Source organism: Coturnix japonica, chromosome 1 (assembly GCF_054131305.1).
Source record: "Coturnix japonica strain WE chromosome 1, WE-NBRP24, whole genome shotgun sequence".
Classification (NCBI taxonomy): domain Eukaryota; kingdom Metazoa; phylum Chordata; class Aves; order Galliformes; family Phasianidae; genus Coturnix; species Coturnix japonica.
Genome location: NC_140663.1, coordinates 77,991,195 through 78,007,178, shown reverse-complemented (window position 1 = coordinate 78,007,178; position 15,984 = coordinate 77,991,195). Strand labels below are relative to the sequence as shown.

Below are 15,984 nucleotides of genomic sequence, written 5' to 3'. Positions count from 1 at the left end.
GCAGTAGGCGTACATGTTCATGTCTGTGCGACTGGCAGTATTGTTCTTGGAGGAATTAGTATAAGCAAACTGTTGGAAACACCGGCTTTTCACTGCATGTTGCAAAAGACAATAATAGCAAAGCTAACTTTCCCCTAAAAGTCACATCAATCTAACATCCACTGGCAAAACTAATTTCCCTTCCTGCATTTGTCATACAAGTTACCTAATCTTTCTTCACTAAAAAAAAAAAAAAAAAAAGTAATTAAAAAAATGGTTTACACAAAATATACCTGCAATTCCTTGCCTGGAGTTTAAATGGAAAGCACAGTTTAGGAAACTAAGTGTATTTTCCAACAGGCAATTAAGATAGTTTCTTATCTACACATAATTGGAATGTCAAATACCATCAAGTAGAAAAAGGAAAAACAACTTCCCCAAAAAAGAAACAACCAAGAGAGATATCAATAGTTTTAAGTCATGACATTTGCTTTTAATATTCATAGCTGTATATAGGAGTTGTGATCCATCAAACACACTCATGTCTAGAAAGTCATGAATCCCAAAATGACATTAGCAACCTCGTGGAGGCAAAATACGTATCATTAAGTCCGCTGCTGTAAGTCAGCAGTGTACTCTTGGAAACTAAGCTCCCAGATCACATGCCCTTTTGAAACTTGGTAAAGGCTGCTACAGGTTCCACTTTGAGTTTTTTCTTACCTGAGAAAAAACAGGGAAATTCAACCCCAGGGAAAACAAAGACCAAAGTTTGTTTGAAGCTCCCCTAAGGTCTGACTCCTCTAAGTCTTTGTTTCAGAATCTATATAACTGACCAAACTCTGAGCCAGCAGCTTCAAGTAAAAGATAGTAAGATGTCACTGGCTTGGACACAGGATTCATGGAACGCATATCTGAAATGCTAACTAACACTTGCTGTAGTCAAAAGCTCTGAAAGGCAACTGCTTTCATCTTCTTTCATCAGATTTTTCTCTTTGCAGAGCAAGGATTCAATTCTGTTTTCTAGAAGGAAAAAAAATAATCAGAAGACTAACTAACACGTTCATTGAGGTGAATTTACAGCCAACACCCCTCTGCGCCCCTTCAGAACTAATTTCAAGGAAGCCATTTACTAGAATATCAGCTACGTGTTAGAAAATAAAGTGCATAATGAAAGACACTGAGAACTTCGTTGACTTCAAGCTAGCACAGTATACGTCAGTCCTCAGCAACATGAGCAGACTGCCAATTAAAACAAATTGTTAACATGAGTATAGAATGTGAATAAATAAAATCCAAGCACACAATAATGGAAATAAGTTTTATATAAATGGGGGAACAAAAACAAACAAAACTGAAATGGAATCCCTAGTCCTTAGTGAAACAGAGCCTACTATACAGCTATTCCAACATGCAGCATCTGAAATGAAGAATCACAGTCTGTTTGCTTCCCCTCACCTATTCCTGAATCTAGTTTGCAGCTGTCAGGTGTCTGATTCATTTCACCTCGTGCTGGGGAAGATGTCCCTTGAGGGATACCTACAGACAGAAGGTCAGATGAAGAATCTTGGCTCTCTGCTGAAATATCAACTTGTGGCCAGCCACCCTCTTCTCCTTCATCATTGCAATTTGTCCCTTCATCCGCCTCTACTAGTTGCTCAACAGATTCCAAATACTGCTGTAGAAGCCTGTTGTCCTGCTCGTTATTCGAGCTCTCTGTGCTTTGTTCACATCCCCCACCGTCATCTTCTACATCTGAAGAACGTTCTGAAGCAGAATTGCCACACTGTTTGATGGTTTCCACCGAAAGAGAGCCCTCAGTTCCTTCTGTTAGACTCTTTTCATCAGTACACAAGTCACCAGTATGAGTCTGGTCAGCCATGGCAGAATGAAAGCCAGAATCTGGGAACTGTAACAAAGGCTTCTCCTGAAGGACATCACCAGCTGGAGCTAAGCAAGCAGAACTGACATCTGATGGGGTTTCTTGCTCAAGAGTAGATGTTTGAGTGGACGGTTCTGAGAGACAAGAAGTACCGGCTGAAGGGATCCCAGGTTGACAAGTGGTACCTAAGTGTTGTGTCACTGTAAGCTGCCACTGTTGAAGGGATTTAACCTGCAAAGTATAAAAAGCACTTAGGTTTCTAAGCTATTGCAATTGGCAACAAAGCTCTAATCAAATATTCAAGCTCGGGAAGAAATAACAGCTTATTAAAAGATATATATACATGCTTTTTCTACTCTAGAAATGATTTGATTGATGAGAAGCAACACCGCTCGACACTATTTCACTTGCCCTAAGCATCCAGCAGGTGCATCAAGTCTCATGCCTACCATGCTTGTTTAGTTTTCCTTGCACTTTGTCCTTCTTCTCATATCAAGCTGTATTTTATCACTTTATTACAAACACAGCTTATTGCATTAACACTTCTGAATGTTACTTTTCCCCTGAGTAAAAGAACAGCCAAATCCATTGCAATTAGATTCTAATAAGCCACTGAGCTTGTAATTGGAAGAATGAACCATACTCACCATCTCTTCATGCTCTATAGTATGAAATATCTTCTCTATTCATAAGCAAAAAAAAAATAAGAGGACTACAGCTATTTACCTGGTTCCAAACAAATCTGACAGCTTCCTCCTGTACAAGCCTCTGAATCTTATCTTCCTCTCTTTCTTTTCTTAGTCTGCAAGAACACATATCCAAAATAATGCAAATTAAATAATATCCTGGTAACAAAATCAACAAGATTACATAAAAATGCCCTCTGAACTTCTGAAAACACCATTGAGCCCAACACTGGCTTGTCATCAATATCCAGTTGCTGTCCGTCCAAGTAACAATTAAGAGTTTGCTTTCCTTTTGCTGTCAAACATGCACTGACTTGCTAATACTTCAAGGATCTTTTTGCATACTGAACCTGACCTCTTCAAGTAGATGTGTCTCTTTCTCCTGAAGTAGGAAGGAGATAAAGGAAGAAAAATAGTGCTTCTGCGCTTTAAATTCTGCCTTCCCCACCTGATGCCATCAAGATAAATGTGGAGGTATCATGTGAAAGCATTGGGATTTTCTATAGGCTCACCAAGAGCTCAGTCTGATTCACAGAACTTCTGTCATTTATGATAGTAAACCAAAGGGATCTGACAAACTGTTCCCAGACTGATCCTGAACGATATTAATATATCCACAATTCCTGTATTACAAGTTGAGAAACTTTGATAACAATCCCCCTAAAACATAGATTCATGTGATCAAAAAACAGAATCGTATTTGAAAATCATAAAAGCAAAGTGAGAATCATTCCTCTGACGGTTAACAGAGGAATGACTCAATACCAACACTTAGACTTTGTAATTGCTAACAAATTAAGTCAAAAAGCTCATAATTTACAACTGCTATTTTGATTATGCAGCACAACATGCATGTCCAAATAATAAAAGAACACAGAAAGTTAATTCTAAACCAGCCTGCTCATAGAGGACATGCAGAGAGCATGAGAAGTTACATGCATGTGTAACCATTATATCTTACAGGAATTCTTCCTCTACCATTATCACTGTTTTATATCATTAATGCTTGGTCCTACTGTGCGCAGTTATAAGAAAACCCATCTATACCATTCCAGAACTACCTTGGAACAATCTCTATCCAGACTTGAAAAATGCACAGTACAAACTCAACTTACTTCTGTATTTCATCAGTTAAGCAAAGTATGTGCTCCTGCATCCTGCTCAGTCGAATTTCATATCGTACTTCCTTGGCTCGGGGATGGTAGTTCCTTGTATAAAACCCCCTCCAGCAGGCTTGAAGCTTGGTAGCTGCTTTAGTCATTCTTTGGAGTTCATCTGCACCTCGATCAACAGCAGCTAAAGAATCCAAATTTTCTCCTGCCACCTTCTCAGTGCAGACTGTTGTAACTCTCAATTCAGTGCCAGGCTGACCATGCAGAAGTTGGTCTTCAGAGGAAGCTGAAGAATTGCCAGCATCAGTCTGGTTAGCTTTTACCAGATCAGAAGATGATAACTGCACCCTCTCCTTCATTTGCTCTTGAGTTTCCGCACTTTCTGTCACTTTGTTGGAGTGCTCTTTTGTAAGCCAAGAACTTTCTTCTTGCTTGTTAACTGTTTCTCTTCTATTAGCATCCTTTGCAAATTCAAGTACAGTACTATCATTATCTTCTAGATCCAAACTGATTCCACATAACTTCGGTTCTGAAGTAGGAGACGCTGGAGACAATCCTGAAGCAACTGGCATGAAAGTAGACTCTGAAGATAACAGGCTGCTATTTAGCTTGTCTTCATCAGTCTGTACGTCTTCAAGGTACAGCTCCTTGCGACAATTTCTTTCATGAAGAAAAGTGTTCTTTACTGCGTAGGAATGATCATCATTCACACTTGGTCCAACCCAGGAATTCTTCTGGATGACACGTTCTAGACAGGCAGAAAGACATTTTCAGAAGTCACACAGTGTTTCAATAAAATACTTCAGTTCATAGAAAATAAATCTGTATTTTATTCCCACAGGTAAGATTATAGGCGCAAATTTACACCTTACCACTTTCAAGTACTATCTGTGGTGGATGAACTGGACTGCTGTGCTCAGAAGTAACGGGCAAAGTCCTGTTGGAAGCAGATGTAGCTGGTCCTTCATTTTGGTTTTGACACATCAGCTGCCTCTGGTGGAGCCTGAGGACAAAGTTTCAACAGATTTTATATTTTAATATTTGTTTTTGGTACATGAGGCATCTGAAATAAACTATCAACTACTTTGAAGTAAACAAGAAATCAAACCGTTTCTAAAACAAGATGCGAGCTATAGGTAGGTGCCAGCCTACTCCTAATAACAGGACTGCTCACAATGTAGGGAACTACACAGGACACGCTATGCTTGTATGCCTAAAGAGTTTGAGGAATGGACTCAGGTAACAGCATTGCCACAAAGCCATTCTTTACAATCTGAAGAAAGAGAAAGGTTAATTCAACCTAGCGAAATTAAGAGATCATGAGGTAGATATTAGAAAATCACTCTGCCTTAAAGATCCTGTGTGTATACGTTTTTTCTTTGTGATAGAAATCTGTGATGGTAGAGTTTATATTAATTACAGTCCTCGTACAAATCACTTTCAATGTTCTACAGAGCACAGACTGCCTCTAGAGTGCCCAGCAAACACTCCTGCTGCTCTCTTGTTCCTCATTCCATTCATCCTTTACCTCCATTACTCTTCCCATCTTTGGCTCTTGCTATTGCTTTAAAACTCTTAAAAGGAAATATCTAATACATAATGAGACAAACAATCGTATTCTCAATTACATTCTCTAACAGTGGAGAAGCAAGAAGCTCTCACCTTTGCTTACTCAGTATTTTTTCCAGCTTGGCATCTTCTTCAGTCTGGAGACCGTATGTAGATATAAGAGGACAAACAGTAGCCAAGTACTGGACTAACTGAACATGTTGCCCAGGTCGATACGATCTTCCTTTACCTTGACTGTAGAGCCATTCTGCTTTCAAACTGTCAGGAAGAGAGTTACTATTAATACATATATAGCATACACCTCATAACTTTTCTTTGAGCCCCGCTCCTCTAAGAGCTACCAAAACACTGAACGTCAACAGTGTCCAGATACCTCCACTGTCATACAGATAGCAGTGATACACACAGTGATACAGTAAAGACTGATGAAAAAACATAATGATACAAGCCTTCTTGGCCACCTGGGCACACTGCTGGCTCATATTCAGCCTACTGTCCATCAGCACACCAAGGTACCTTTCCATCAGGTAGTTTTCCCAACTACTCCTCCCCAAGCCTGTAGGGTTGCCTGGGGTTGTTGTGACCAAAATGCAGGACCCAACACTTGGCCATATCGAAACACATCTAGTTTACCTTGGCCCATCGATCCAGTCTATCCAGGTCCTTCTGTAGTGCCTTTCCTCCCTCGGGCAGATCAACACTCCCTCCCAACTTCGTGTCATCTGCGAACTTACTGATGATGCGCTCAATCCTCTCATCAAGATTATTAATAAATATATTGAATAGAAGCGGCCCCAGTTCCAAGTCCTGGGGGACACTGCTCGTGAGTGGCCACCAACTGGATTTAACTCCATTGAGCACAACTCTTTGGTCCCTGCCATCCAGCCAGTGTTTCACCCAGTAGAGCGTACACCCACCCAAACCATGGGCAGCCAGCTGCTCCACGAGGATGTTGTGCGGGACAGTGTCAAAGGCCTTACTGAAGCCCAAGTAGACCACACTGACAGCATTACCCTCATTCATTAAGCAGGTCACCCTGTCATAGAATTAAATCAGGTTTGTCATGTGGGATCTACCATTCACAAACCCATTCTGACTGGGCCTGATCCCCTGCTTGACCTTTAACTGGTCACTTGTTAACTTTAGAAGTATCACATTACCTTTCTTTCTGAGAAACCATATATCCATCAAGAACTTTAAGGTTGAGACACCAGCTGACTATATAAGGCCTGTAGTCAAAACCAGGGACCGAAGGTGTGGCCATCACACAAGGATTGTTCATTATCGACAGCTGTTCCAGTTGAGGAAGAGAAGCCAGGAAAGAAACCTTGAGAAAACAAGACATATTTATTAACTGAAGAGAACCATTAGCTGCTTACAGAATGGAACAATTTGCCTAATTACAGCAGTACATCTCAAAAAACAACATTACAATTACATTGAAAATCACACTTGCTTGTTAATCTTACCTCATTTAAGTCTCTGATTTCATTTTCTGCCAAAGAAAAAACAGTCAGGTTGTGAGGTAGGCAAACGGGGGCGGTACGAAGTGAAGTTATAATATTTCCATGCAGCAACAAGGTCTATAAAATAGAAATACAGTGATAAAGATGCATGTTTGAACAACAACGACAACAACAGAAGTTTACTAAAAACTATTTTCCAAAAGTATTCCAGGGAGGGAAAACTGAATTTTACATCTTAAAGCAAACTGTTACTATTAGGAAATATAGAACTGATGCTTAGCTGCATTCACAAGTATATTTGAAACACTGTCTCTGGGTATGTGATAAAATAACTTAACACTGTGCTTTCCCTTGATTCATAACCCACTAAGAGAAACAAGTGCTGTCTTACAGCATCACCTTAATCAAAATCACTAGCGACTGCAGAAGAATCACTGGCCCAGTTGGTGCAACTTGAAAGCAACAAAATACCCCTTAAATTCCTCCTTCTAAAAGTCATAGGGATTAATTAGAATGCTTTAAAATCTAGCATCTGAATAATTAATGTTTTAAAAGGTTACAATTTTCTAAACAAAAACGCTCAATGCAAAGAATATAAGAACAGACAAAAGTGCATCTACCTTCAGAGACGTAAGTTTTGAGAGATCTCCTAGCTGAGATATGTTGTTGTCTGACAGATCAAGGTGCTGAAGAGATGCACAGGAATTCATTTGCTCAATGGCCTATAAAAATAAAGGAGTCAATTTCAATATTTTTTTAGTCATTAAATCAAAAGAGGTGTCAATCATTGAAAACAACTTGGGAAGCTAACAGCACTGCATAACAAGGCCTACATTAAAATCATGCATTAAAAATGATTTTAATACCTGGTATAACTACCTGATATCAGACACTTTGAAATTAAAGATAACTATTCTTTTCCTGTTTTGTTGGCTACTTCCCAGTTCTTATTACAAGTTGGTGTCAAGCCACGATCTATTTTTCCCCAAGCCAATTCTTGTCCAAAAGTTGCCCTCTTTCATTTCATTTACACTAGTGGACAGGAAGGTTTGACATTTATTCCCATTAAAACCAGAAGCAGAAATTCAGACTTCTTTGCAGTGGAACAGAATGAAACATCGTAAAGATCATCTTCACGGTGTTTTCCAAGTTTCTACTATGGTAGATTCTGGAAAGATACATAAAACTCTATGTACTTTACCTTAAGATTATTTCCTGCCAAGTTGAGCCATTCCAGGTGTACCAACTCCTTCAGCCCTTCCACATACCCAATACTATTATGAGGCAAGTTTAGCACACGGAGCTGAGTCAGTTTTGCTACACCCATCATTCGTACCAAGCGATTGTTGGCTACAGACAACTGCAGATGGACACACAAGTAAAAGAAACAGATTCAATGATTAAACTCTACTGATAGTATAGGCTGTCTGTCAAGCTAAAAGCCCAATCCAACATGAACTACTTCAGTGTAGATGTTCAATTTTTAAGCAAATACTACAGACCCAAAAATCTGCAAGAGACAAGAAATGAATTAATCATCAAAGAAAGTAGATTTCCACTAAGTCTGTAGAACTGTGAAGACTTTCTCATATCAACAGCTAATAAAGGAGGGGAATAAACGAGGAATTGCATCGTATGAAAATAAGCTTTTAAAATCAAAATTGCCAAATCACTTTACGAACGTTTGCAACATTGCTGGTGTAAAACCATATTTTAACCCTCATGTACCATATATTTAACCCTCATGTACCTAAATGAAACATTTCAAAGTTAAGTATATTAAAGCTAAGCACTAGCAATATCAGAGCCTACATAACTCAGTGTGTTAACAAGAACCATGCAATTGCTCAGGTTTAAAAGGACCTTAAAGATCATCAAGTCCAACCACAACCTACCCATAGTACCCTAACAACCCTCTGCTAAATCATGTCCCTGAGCACCACATCCAAATGGTCTTTAAACACATTCAGGGATGGTGGCTCAACCACCACCTTGGGGAGCCTATTCCAGTGCTTAACAACCCTTTCTGTAAAGAAGTTCTTCCTGATATTCCTGATATCCAACCATTGGGTTACAGCAAATACAACTCAAGTCACACTGACCTGCATCAGATTCCTGCATTTCTCCAAATGTTCCAATTTAATTATCTGGTTTTTGTCCAGAATCAGAGTGTGAGTATCAGGATCACAGGGTAAGGTCGGACCCAGCTTCTGCAATCCTTGACCTGACCAGTTAACTACCAAACCTTAGAATAAGAAAAACATAAGACAGAAAGCAAACAGTTATTAGAAGATAATAGGTAATAGTCTGGTGCGGGTTGGAAGGGACCTTAGAGACCATCGAGTCCAACCCCCGGGATTCGAGCCTCTGTGTAGCAGAGCGGCACTTCTACCACTTGCGCCACAGGGGGGATTCGAACCCGGGCCCCGGTGTTACAAAGCGGCACTTGTACCACTGCGCCACCGGGGCACAGTGTAGATGTAGTTACCAGTCCCTCTTCCAATTCTGGCACCCGATTAAAGCGTTCCACCAGACACCAATATAAAGGGATGAGGAAATCACTCCTGACTGTCCGTGTACCCGGCGCCCATCCCGACTCCATCTCCCATCACACCCCACGCGCTGCCGCACAACGGCGACCCAACGAGCCGCCGGCTCCATCCCGCCCCCCGCGCCGTGACCCCGCAGCGGTGCCCTCACCCCCCGCAGCCGACGAGCCGGGCTCGTTCCGCTCCTCCGCTCCGGTAGCTGCCATGCTTCCCTCTCACCGACGCCGCCAGGCAACCGGACGCTGGGCGCCGATTGGCTGCCTCGCCGCTCGCCGAGAAAATTCCCGTTGTTCCGAAGATTAATTGATCTCCTCGTACAGCGACCGCCCCCCGCAGCCAGCGAAACCCAACGGGACGCAGCGGCAGCCGGCAGAGGATCCCACACCGACCCCCGCTCTGCGGCCCGACCCTCCCGCCGGGTCCCGCAGGGGCGGAGCGCTCCCGGCACACCGCGCGCCGCCGGGGCCACGCCCCCTTCCGGCCGGCTCCCGTCCTCTTCGGCCCGCCCGCCGCCATCATGAAGTGAGTGGGGCTGCGGCCTTGGTTGCTCTATCCGTATCCATCCCCCGCGGGGAAGCCGAGCGATGGCTGAGGAACACTTGGCCGTCGGTCTGCGCCATCTGCTAACTTGTGTCTTTCTCGTAGGGTCGAGCTGTGCAGCTTCAGCGGGTACAAGATCTACCCGGGCCACGGCCGCCGCTACGCCCGCACGGATGGCAAGGTGAGGCCGGAGCAGCGGGGGAGCGAGGCCGAGCCGAGTAGGGACCGGGTGCTGAGTGGATCGTTGGGATCTGGTTTCCTTATCGTCTGTGTTTCCTTATCTTAGAGATACGATGTTTGTGTCTATAAAGATGCTCTGGTTCTTGGATCAGCTGTGGGTGCCCCATCTTTGCAGGCATTCAAAGCCAGGCTGGATGGGCAGCCCGAGCTGCTGAGTGGCAGCCTTGCCCACAGTAGAGGCTGGAACTGGCTTTGAGGTCCTTTCCAACCCAACCATCTTGCGAGTCTTTCTAGTTCCAGTGCTGTGGTCTTGCTGTGCAGCATGTCTTATGGCAGCTAAACAGCTGGACCGAGTGGTTCTTGAGGCGATCTCCTTAGAAACTGAGGTGCTTCAACCTGACTAGCTAGTAGCAAATCAGGCCCTTAATACTGCCTTCAGTTTCCTCTAGTCAAGAAGGTGTTGAGCAGTTCTAGTCTCTCAAGTGTTGCTTATGGCCTCTCGTGACCCACACGTACAGAAGGTGCTTACACGAGAGTGGGGTTGGTCTCTTCTCACTGGTGACAGGATAAACACTGAATCAAATAATTACTTGATATGCTGATATAAAGTGTGACAGTGTCATTCATAGAAATGAAGCTTACACAAATACTTTATTATCTTCTCAGGTTTTCCAGTTCTTGAATGCAAAATGTGAGTCTGCGTTCCTTTCCAAGAGAAACCCCCGTCAAATCAACTGGACTGTTCTGTACAGGCGTAAGCACAAGAAAGGACAGTCAGTAAGTATAAAGCAATGAAAGCTGCTCTCAGGTTTTCCACCAAAAAAGAATTGGTAACTGGTCTATTAGAATGGAGGTGACTGCAGTATGTTGATAGGTAGCAAAAGTGTGACTTGTATATACCTGAACAAGGTGGTCTGCTTGGTGAGCGTGCGTTTGCTCAAGTCTGTATGTTGCTTTATATTTGGAACATAATACTTCAGTGAGAGTGCTGTAACTGTACTTAATTATGAGGGGTCTGGAGCACAGGCCTTATGAGGAGGGGCTGAGGGAGCTGGGATTGTTCAGCCTGGAGAAGAGGAGGTTCAGGGGAGACCTCATTGCTCTCTATAACTTCCTGAAGGGAGGTTGTAGTGAGCTGGGGGTTGGACTCTTCTCTTGTGTAATCAGTGATAGAACTAGAGGGAATGGTTTTAAGCTGCGCCAGGGGAGATTCAGGCTGGACATTAGGAAGTCCTATTACTTCTCGGAAAGGGTAGTCAGGCACTGGAATGCACTGCCCAGGGAGGTGGTGGAGTCACCGACCATGGGAGTGTTCAAGAAACGTTTGGATGTTGTGTTGATGAATATGATTTAGCTGCGAAGTATTGGGAATGGTTGGACTAGATGATCTTCTAGGTCTTTTCCAACCTTGATAATTCTGTGATTCTGTGATTATGTCTGAGGGTCCCTTCAGAACCACAGGAGCTACATCAGATTTTAACATTTGTCTGAGTTATACGTATTAAAGCTTTTTCAAATGAAGTTGTTTACAGAAGGTGGGACAGCACTGTTTAATCTGTGTACTGCTTAATTATTTGGACTATAAGATTCCAGGATTATTAGAATACTGATTATCAGATGATTTGGGGGATGATGGGTGAAGGAAAAGTTGCTGTAACTGTCTTGAAAACTTCTATATCTAGCTATAGATGTCCTTGTTCTTGCAGGGGAGTTGGGCTAGTTTACCTTTAAAGGTCCCCTCCAGCTAAAGCAGTTCTAGGTTTCTAACTTAGTAGAATGTCAGTGTTATGCAGTTGTCATCGCACTGAAAATATACAGCATGTTAACATAGTTAATTTCACTCACTTGCTTAACATTGCACAGCAAAAGTGTAGTTAGAAAGGCTAACATGGAAACACTGGCTCAGCGCACCTGTGAGTTTATTTAGAGAAGCAAAGTCGATGGCTTATTGGTCTGCTTTGGCAAATCAGTTAATTGTTTATGTCCAAAATGAGGAATAGAATTCTTCTGTACACAGCTTGGTAATAGCTTCAATCTTACTAGCAGCTTGTTCCTGTAATTGTCAGCCTTTTGTTTAATGTGTTATCATGCTAACTGTCTTTGTATCCTGTCGTTTTAGGAAGAGATACAAAAGAAGCGCACGCGCCGTGCTGTTAAGTTTCAGAGGGCTATTACTGGTGCATCCTTAGCTGAGATTATGGCTAAGCGGAACCAGAAGCCTGAAGTACGGAAAGCGCAGAGGGAACAAGCCATCAGGTGAGAAATCACGTGCATTTTCCTACAAGATCTTAGAATCATAGAATTACCCAGGTTGGAAAAGACCTTGAAGATCATCAAGTCCAACCACAGCCTAACCAGTACCCTAACTCTAACAACCCTACACTAAATCATATCCTTGACTACCACATCCAAACAGCTCTTAAACACAACCAGGGACGGCGATTCAGCCACCTCCCTGGGGAGCCTATTCCAGTACCTAACTACCCTTTCTGTAAAGAAGTTCTTCCTAATATCCAACCTAAACTTGCCCTGACACAACTTGAGGCCATTTCCCTTCATCCTGTCACTTGTCACTAGTGAGAAGAGACTTGCTCTGCTCTCATTGTAAGCACCTTTCAGGTACTGGAAGAGGGCGATAAGGTCCCCTCAGCCTCCTTTTCCCCATACTAAACAGCCCCAGCTTCCTTAGTCTCTCCTCATAGGGCTGATTCTCCAAGCCCTTCACAAGCCTCATTGCCCTTCTGTGGACCTGCTCCAGTACCTCCATGTCTTTCCTAAGCTCTAGCTGAGCTCTGTGTATTACAAGCATGTTGTGGGCGATCAGTATGTTTGGATGCAACATTGAGTAATCTCAGCAAGACTTAATATCAGCAGAGAGGGGTCTCTTCTTGCTCTCTTCCTTTGTGAAAATACTGCTTTTGTCACGTGCAGTTTTGTTGTCTTTGTGGTAGACTTGCTTGAGGCGTTGAATGCAGGGGATAAACCTCAAGTAATGCATTTGTTTCCTGATCTTAGGGAGCTCTTACAGTGCTTGAGATGAAGAAACAGTGAATGGCAGACATGAATAATTAGCTTTTTTTTCTGTGAATTAACAGGGCTGCAAAAGAAGCCAAGAAGGCTAAGCAGGCCACCAAGAAAACAGCTGTTTCTGCTGCAAAGGTAAGATGCAGTGGGTATACTTGGAATATGCCATGTTGTAACACTACTACAGAACTTGGGAACTGGGGTTTTGTCCGTTTTGATCCTGAAGCATACTGACCAAGCTAATGCACTACAGATACGCATGTGAACTGCTGAACAGAACAAACCACTTCTTAGAGGGAGAGTAAATATTATAGTAAAACCACTTTGTGAGCAGATGGCAATGATGTGTAGATGTCAGCTTGTCTAGGTGTGACATTATTTAGGGACTTGGTAGCAGTGTATTGCTGAGTGTTAACATGCTCTTCAGTTCTGCTTCTGACCTAACGCCGAAGGTTAGCATCATCCATATTGCAAGCTCACAGTGATAGGTGTAATAACAATCTGTTAACTCCTATCTGATTTTTAGATTGCCTCATTTATGTAAAGAATACCGGGTTCGAATCCCCCTGTGGCACAAGTGGTAGAAGTGCCGCTCTGCTACACAGGAGGCTCGAATCCTGGGGGTTGGACTCGATGATCTCTAAGGTCCCTTCCAACCCACAATTCACAACTGTGAATTATAAGTGTAACGTAGGGATGCTTTCAGTAATGTGGATAATGTGTTTCTCTTTGCTCATACCTTGTTGTTTCTCCACAGGCTCCAACAAAGGCAGCACCTAAGCAGAAAATTGTGAAGCCAGTCAAGGTTTCTGCTCCCCGTGTTGGTGGGAAGCGCTAGCTTGCCAATGTGTTAGCCATACTGAATAAACAGCTGACTCGCTTTCACAACTTGTGCCGTGTTCTTTTTGACCGTGTGACAGATGCTGAAGAGAATTAAAGACTGATGAACACCCTTATGCCGTGAAATGCTCAGTTCCTTAAAGGATCTGCTGTACTAGAAGACATCTTGGAAGTCTTTAAAATGAACAGAGTAGTCCAGGCATCAGGAGGGTCTGAGCTGATATGTGCACAAGCAGAATAAGCTACGACATGAACATCAAACGGCATAGAGTTGTGAGTTCACAATACAAACTGTAGGGGATGTGAAACAGCGCAGACTGTGACACAAAGTACACCCCCTGCATTATGAAACCAGATGTTTGCAAAGGGGTTGAACGAGATAAAAGGAAAAAGGGTTTCAGAAATGAATATTTCACAAACCATATGGCTTTTGAACAGGTTGAGATTCAACTCCTTAGGAAGTAACAAAACCACTGAATGCAGGCAAAGCTTATTGAGGTCTTGCACCCTTTCCTTGAGCTTTTGCTAAGCTAAACAGCACAGCTTGACCTAGTATGGCCATTCTGCAAGTGTGATCCAGTTAGCAGCGCTTAAACCATTTATAACAGGTTGAATAAGCTTAAAATTGTTATTGCAGAAGGACGCTGGGAATGAATCATGTAGCTAGAATACTGCAGCTGAGGGCTACAAGCTTTGTAGAAGGTAAGAAATGGTGGGTTTGCCTCCTTATGTTAAGACTGAAGGGCTGCCTGTGAGAAACTAGCATTACCAGGATGATACAGCCTATGGGTTCAAACTGGGGACCAGACCAATGAAGGACATCTGGTGGTTAGGTTCTGTTACAGGCCATCTGATCAAGGGAAGCCTGCTGACAAGGCCTTGTTTCAGCTGCAAGGGGTTTCATGCTCACAGGCTCTCATTGTGGTAGGGGATTTCTACCACCCAGATATCTTCTAGGAAAACAATGCTGTGAGCTGCAAGCAATCCAGGAGACTGATGGAGTCTGTTGATAACTTCCTAGTCCAGGTACTGGATAGACAAATGAGAGGGCAAGTGCTATTTAGACCTGGTGCTCACCACGTGGAGGGGGTCATTAAAAGAAATTAAGACCAGTGGCAGCCTAGGCTGTAGCAGCTATGTCCTGGTTGAGTTTGTGATCTCAAGGAACACGGGTCTAGCAAAGAACGGACTCTGAATCACAAATTTCAGGACAGTGAGCTTCAATCTATTTAAGGAATTACTGTTACCCTGGGAAATTATCCTTAGAGATGAAGAAACAACAGAGCTGGCAGCTCTTTAAGGATGCCTTTCTGAGAGCACAAAAGCTCTCCATCCATCAGCAAAAGAAATTAAGCGGAGGAGTCAGAAAACTAGCTTAGCTCCTACTCCCAGGCAAAATGGCATCCAAAATTGTTAATGTAAGGTACACAGCTCTCTAGTTTAGTACTTGTGCCTTGTAGGCAGTGTGCCCAAACTCCCCCTTAGCTTTGGGTAGTAATAGCTTCAGGAAAGCGGTGTTTAACTTACTAGAAGTTTAGGAGAATATAAACTTTATCTTCTGGATTGCAACTTCTTCTGGTGCAACTTCAGGCTATTACCTCTAGTCCTATCACTAGTTACCAGTATTTGGTATTTGTATTTGGTATTTTGGTATTGCTTGCACCCTGCATACATGCCTGTCAAAGCAAGTCTTAATTGTAAATGAAGTTCATCAGCTGAAAAGCAGAAATAAGCCATTAGAAACAATCTGCTTGTAATACCACAAGTGATACATAGGAATTGATTGTCACATATGACAACGTAAGGTGGAATGATACAAAGATGGTAAGAGATATTCAAGAGTTTATGTATAGGGAAAAACTCACCCATACAGATGCCTTCACTGGGAACTGCTGAGGCTATCTCAACCAGGGAGCAATCTCCAAGAGATGCTGCCTTAGTGGTGGTCAGCCTTTAAATGAGGTCTAGAGGAGGTGGAGTCAAGCTCCACCCCTTCCGGGAGCACAGCTCAATTACTCTCACCTGTGCTCCAACAGCTGACCCAACACTTGCCTCAGCTGGTTAATCAGAGGCTGTGATTACCAATTTCCCATACAGACAATCAGGTCACACACTGAAGTCTTGCAGACTTTGGATGCTTGAGTTTACTGCGGTGAAGTG

General features: G+C 42.8%; 2 protein-coding genes across 4 annotated transcripts; one reads left to right on the top strand and one right to left on the bottom strand.

Moving 5' to 3' along the window:
• Positions 1 to 447: 447 nt before the first annotated feature.
• On the bottom strand, positions 448 to 9,666 carry CEP97 (centrosomal protein 97). Of its 3 annotated transcripts, none has more exons than XM_015877253.3 (12): positions 9,392 to 9,666; positions 8,794 to 8,936; positions 7,893 to 8,051; positions 7,312 to 7,413; positions 6,695 to 6,808; positions 6,386 to 6,552; positions 5,319 to 5,483; positions 4,529 to 4,659; positions 3,660 to 4,404; positions 2,585 to 2,660; positions 1,435 to 2,089; positions 448 to 999 (listed from the first exon to the last, which is right to left on the bottom strand). In XM_015877253.3, exons 1-12 carry the CDS (start codon positions 9,444 to 9,446, stop codon positions 899 to 901), a joined length of 2,613 nt encoding a protein of 870 aa, XP_015732739.1. In that variant the 5' UTR covers positions 9,447 to 9,666; the 3' UTR covers positions 448 to 898. The 3 variants fall into 3 exon arrangements, with proteins under 3 accessions (XP_015732739.1, XP_085402034.1, XP_085402031.1); XM_085545908.1 differs by having other exon boundaries at positions 1,520 to 2,089; XM_085545905.1 differs by having other exon boundaries at positions 448 to 2,089.
• Positions 9,667 to 9,733: 67 nt separating this feature from the next.
• RPL24 (ribosomal protein L24) lies at positions 9,734 to 13,869 on the top strand. Its single transcript, XM_015877277.3, has 6 exons — positions 9,734 to 9,762; positions 9,886 to 9,961; positions 10,627 to 10,737; positions 12,080 to 12,216; positions 13,056 to 13,119; positions 13,742 to 13,869. The coding sequence occupies exons 1-6, from the start codon at positions 9,758 to 9,760 to the stop codon at positions 13,820 to 13,822; spliced, it is 474 nt and encodes a 157-aa protein (XP_015732763.1). The 5' UTR covers positions 9,734 to 9,757; the 3' UTR covers positions 13,823 to 13,869.
• Positions 13,870 to 15,984: the final 2,115 nt, after the last annotated feature.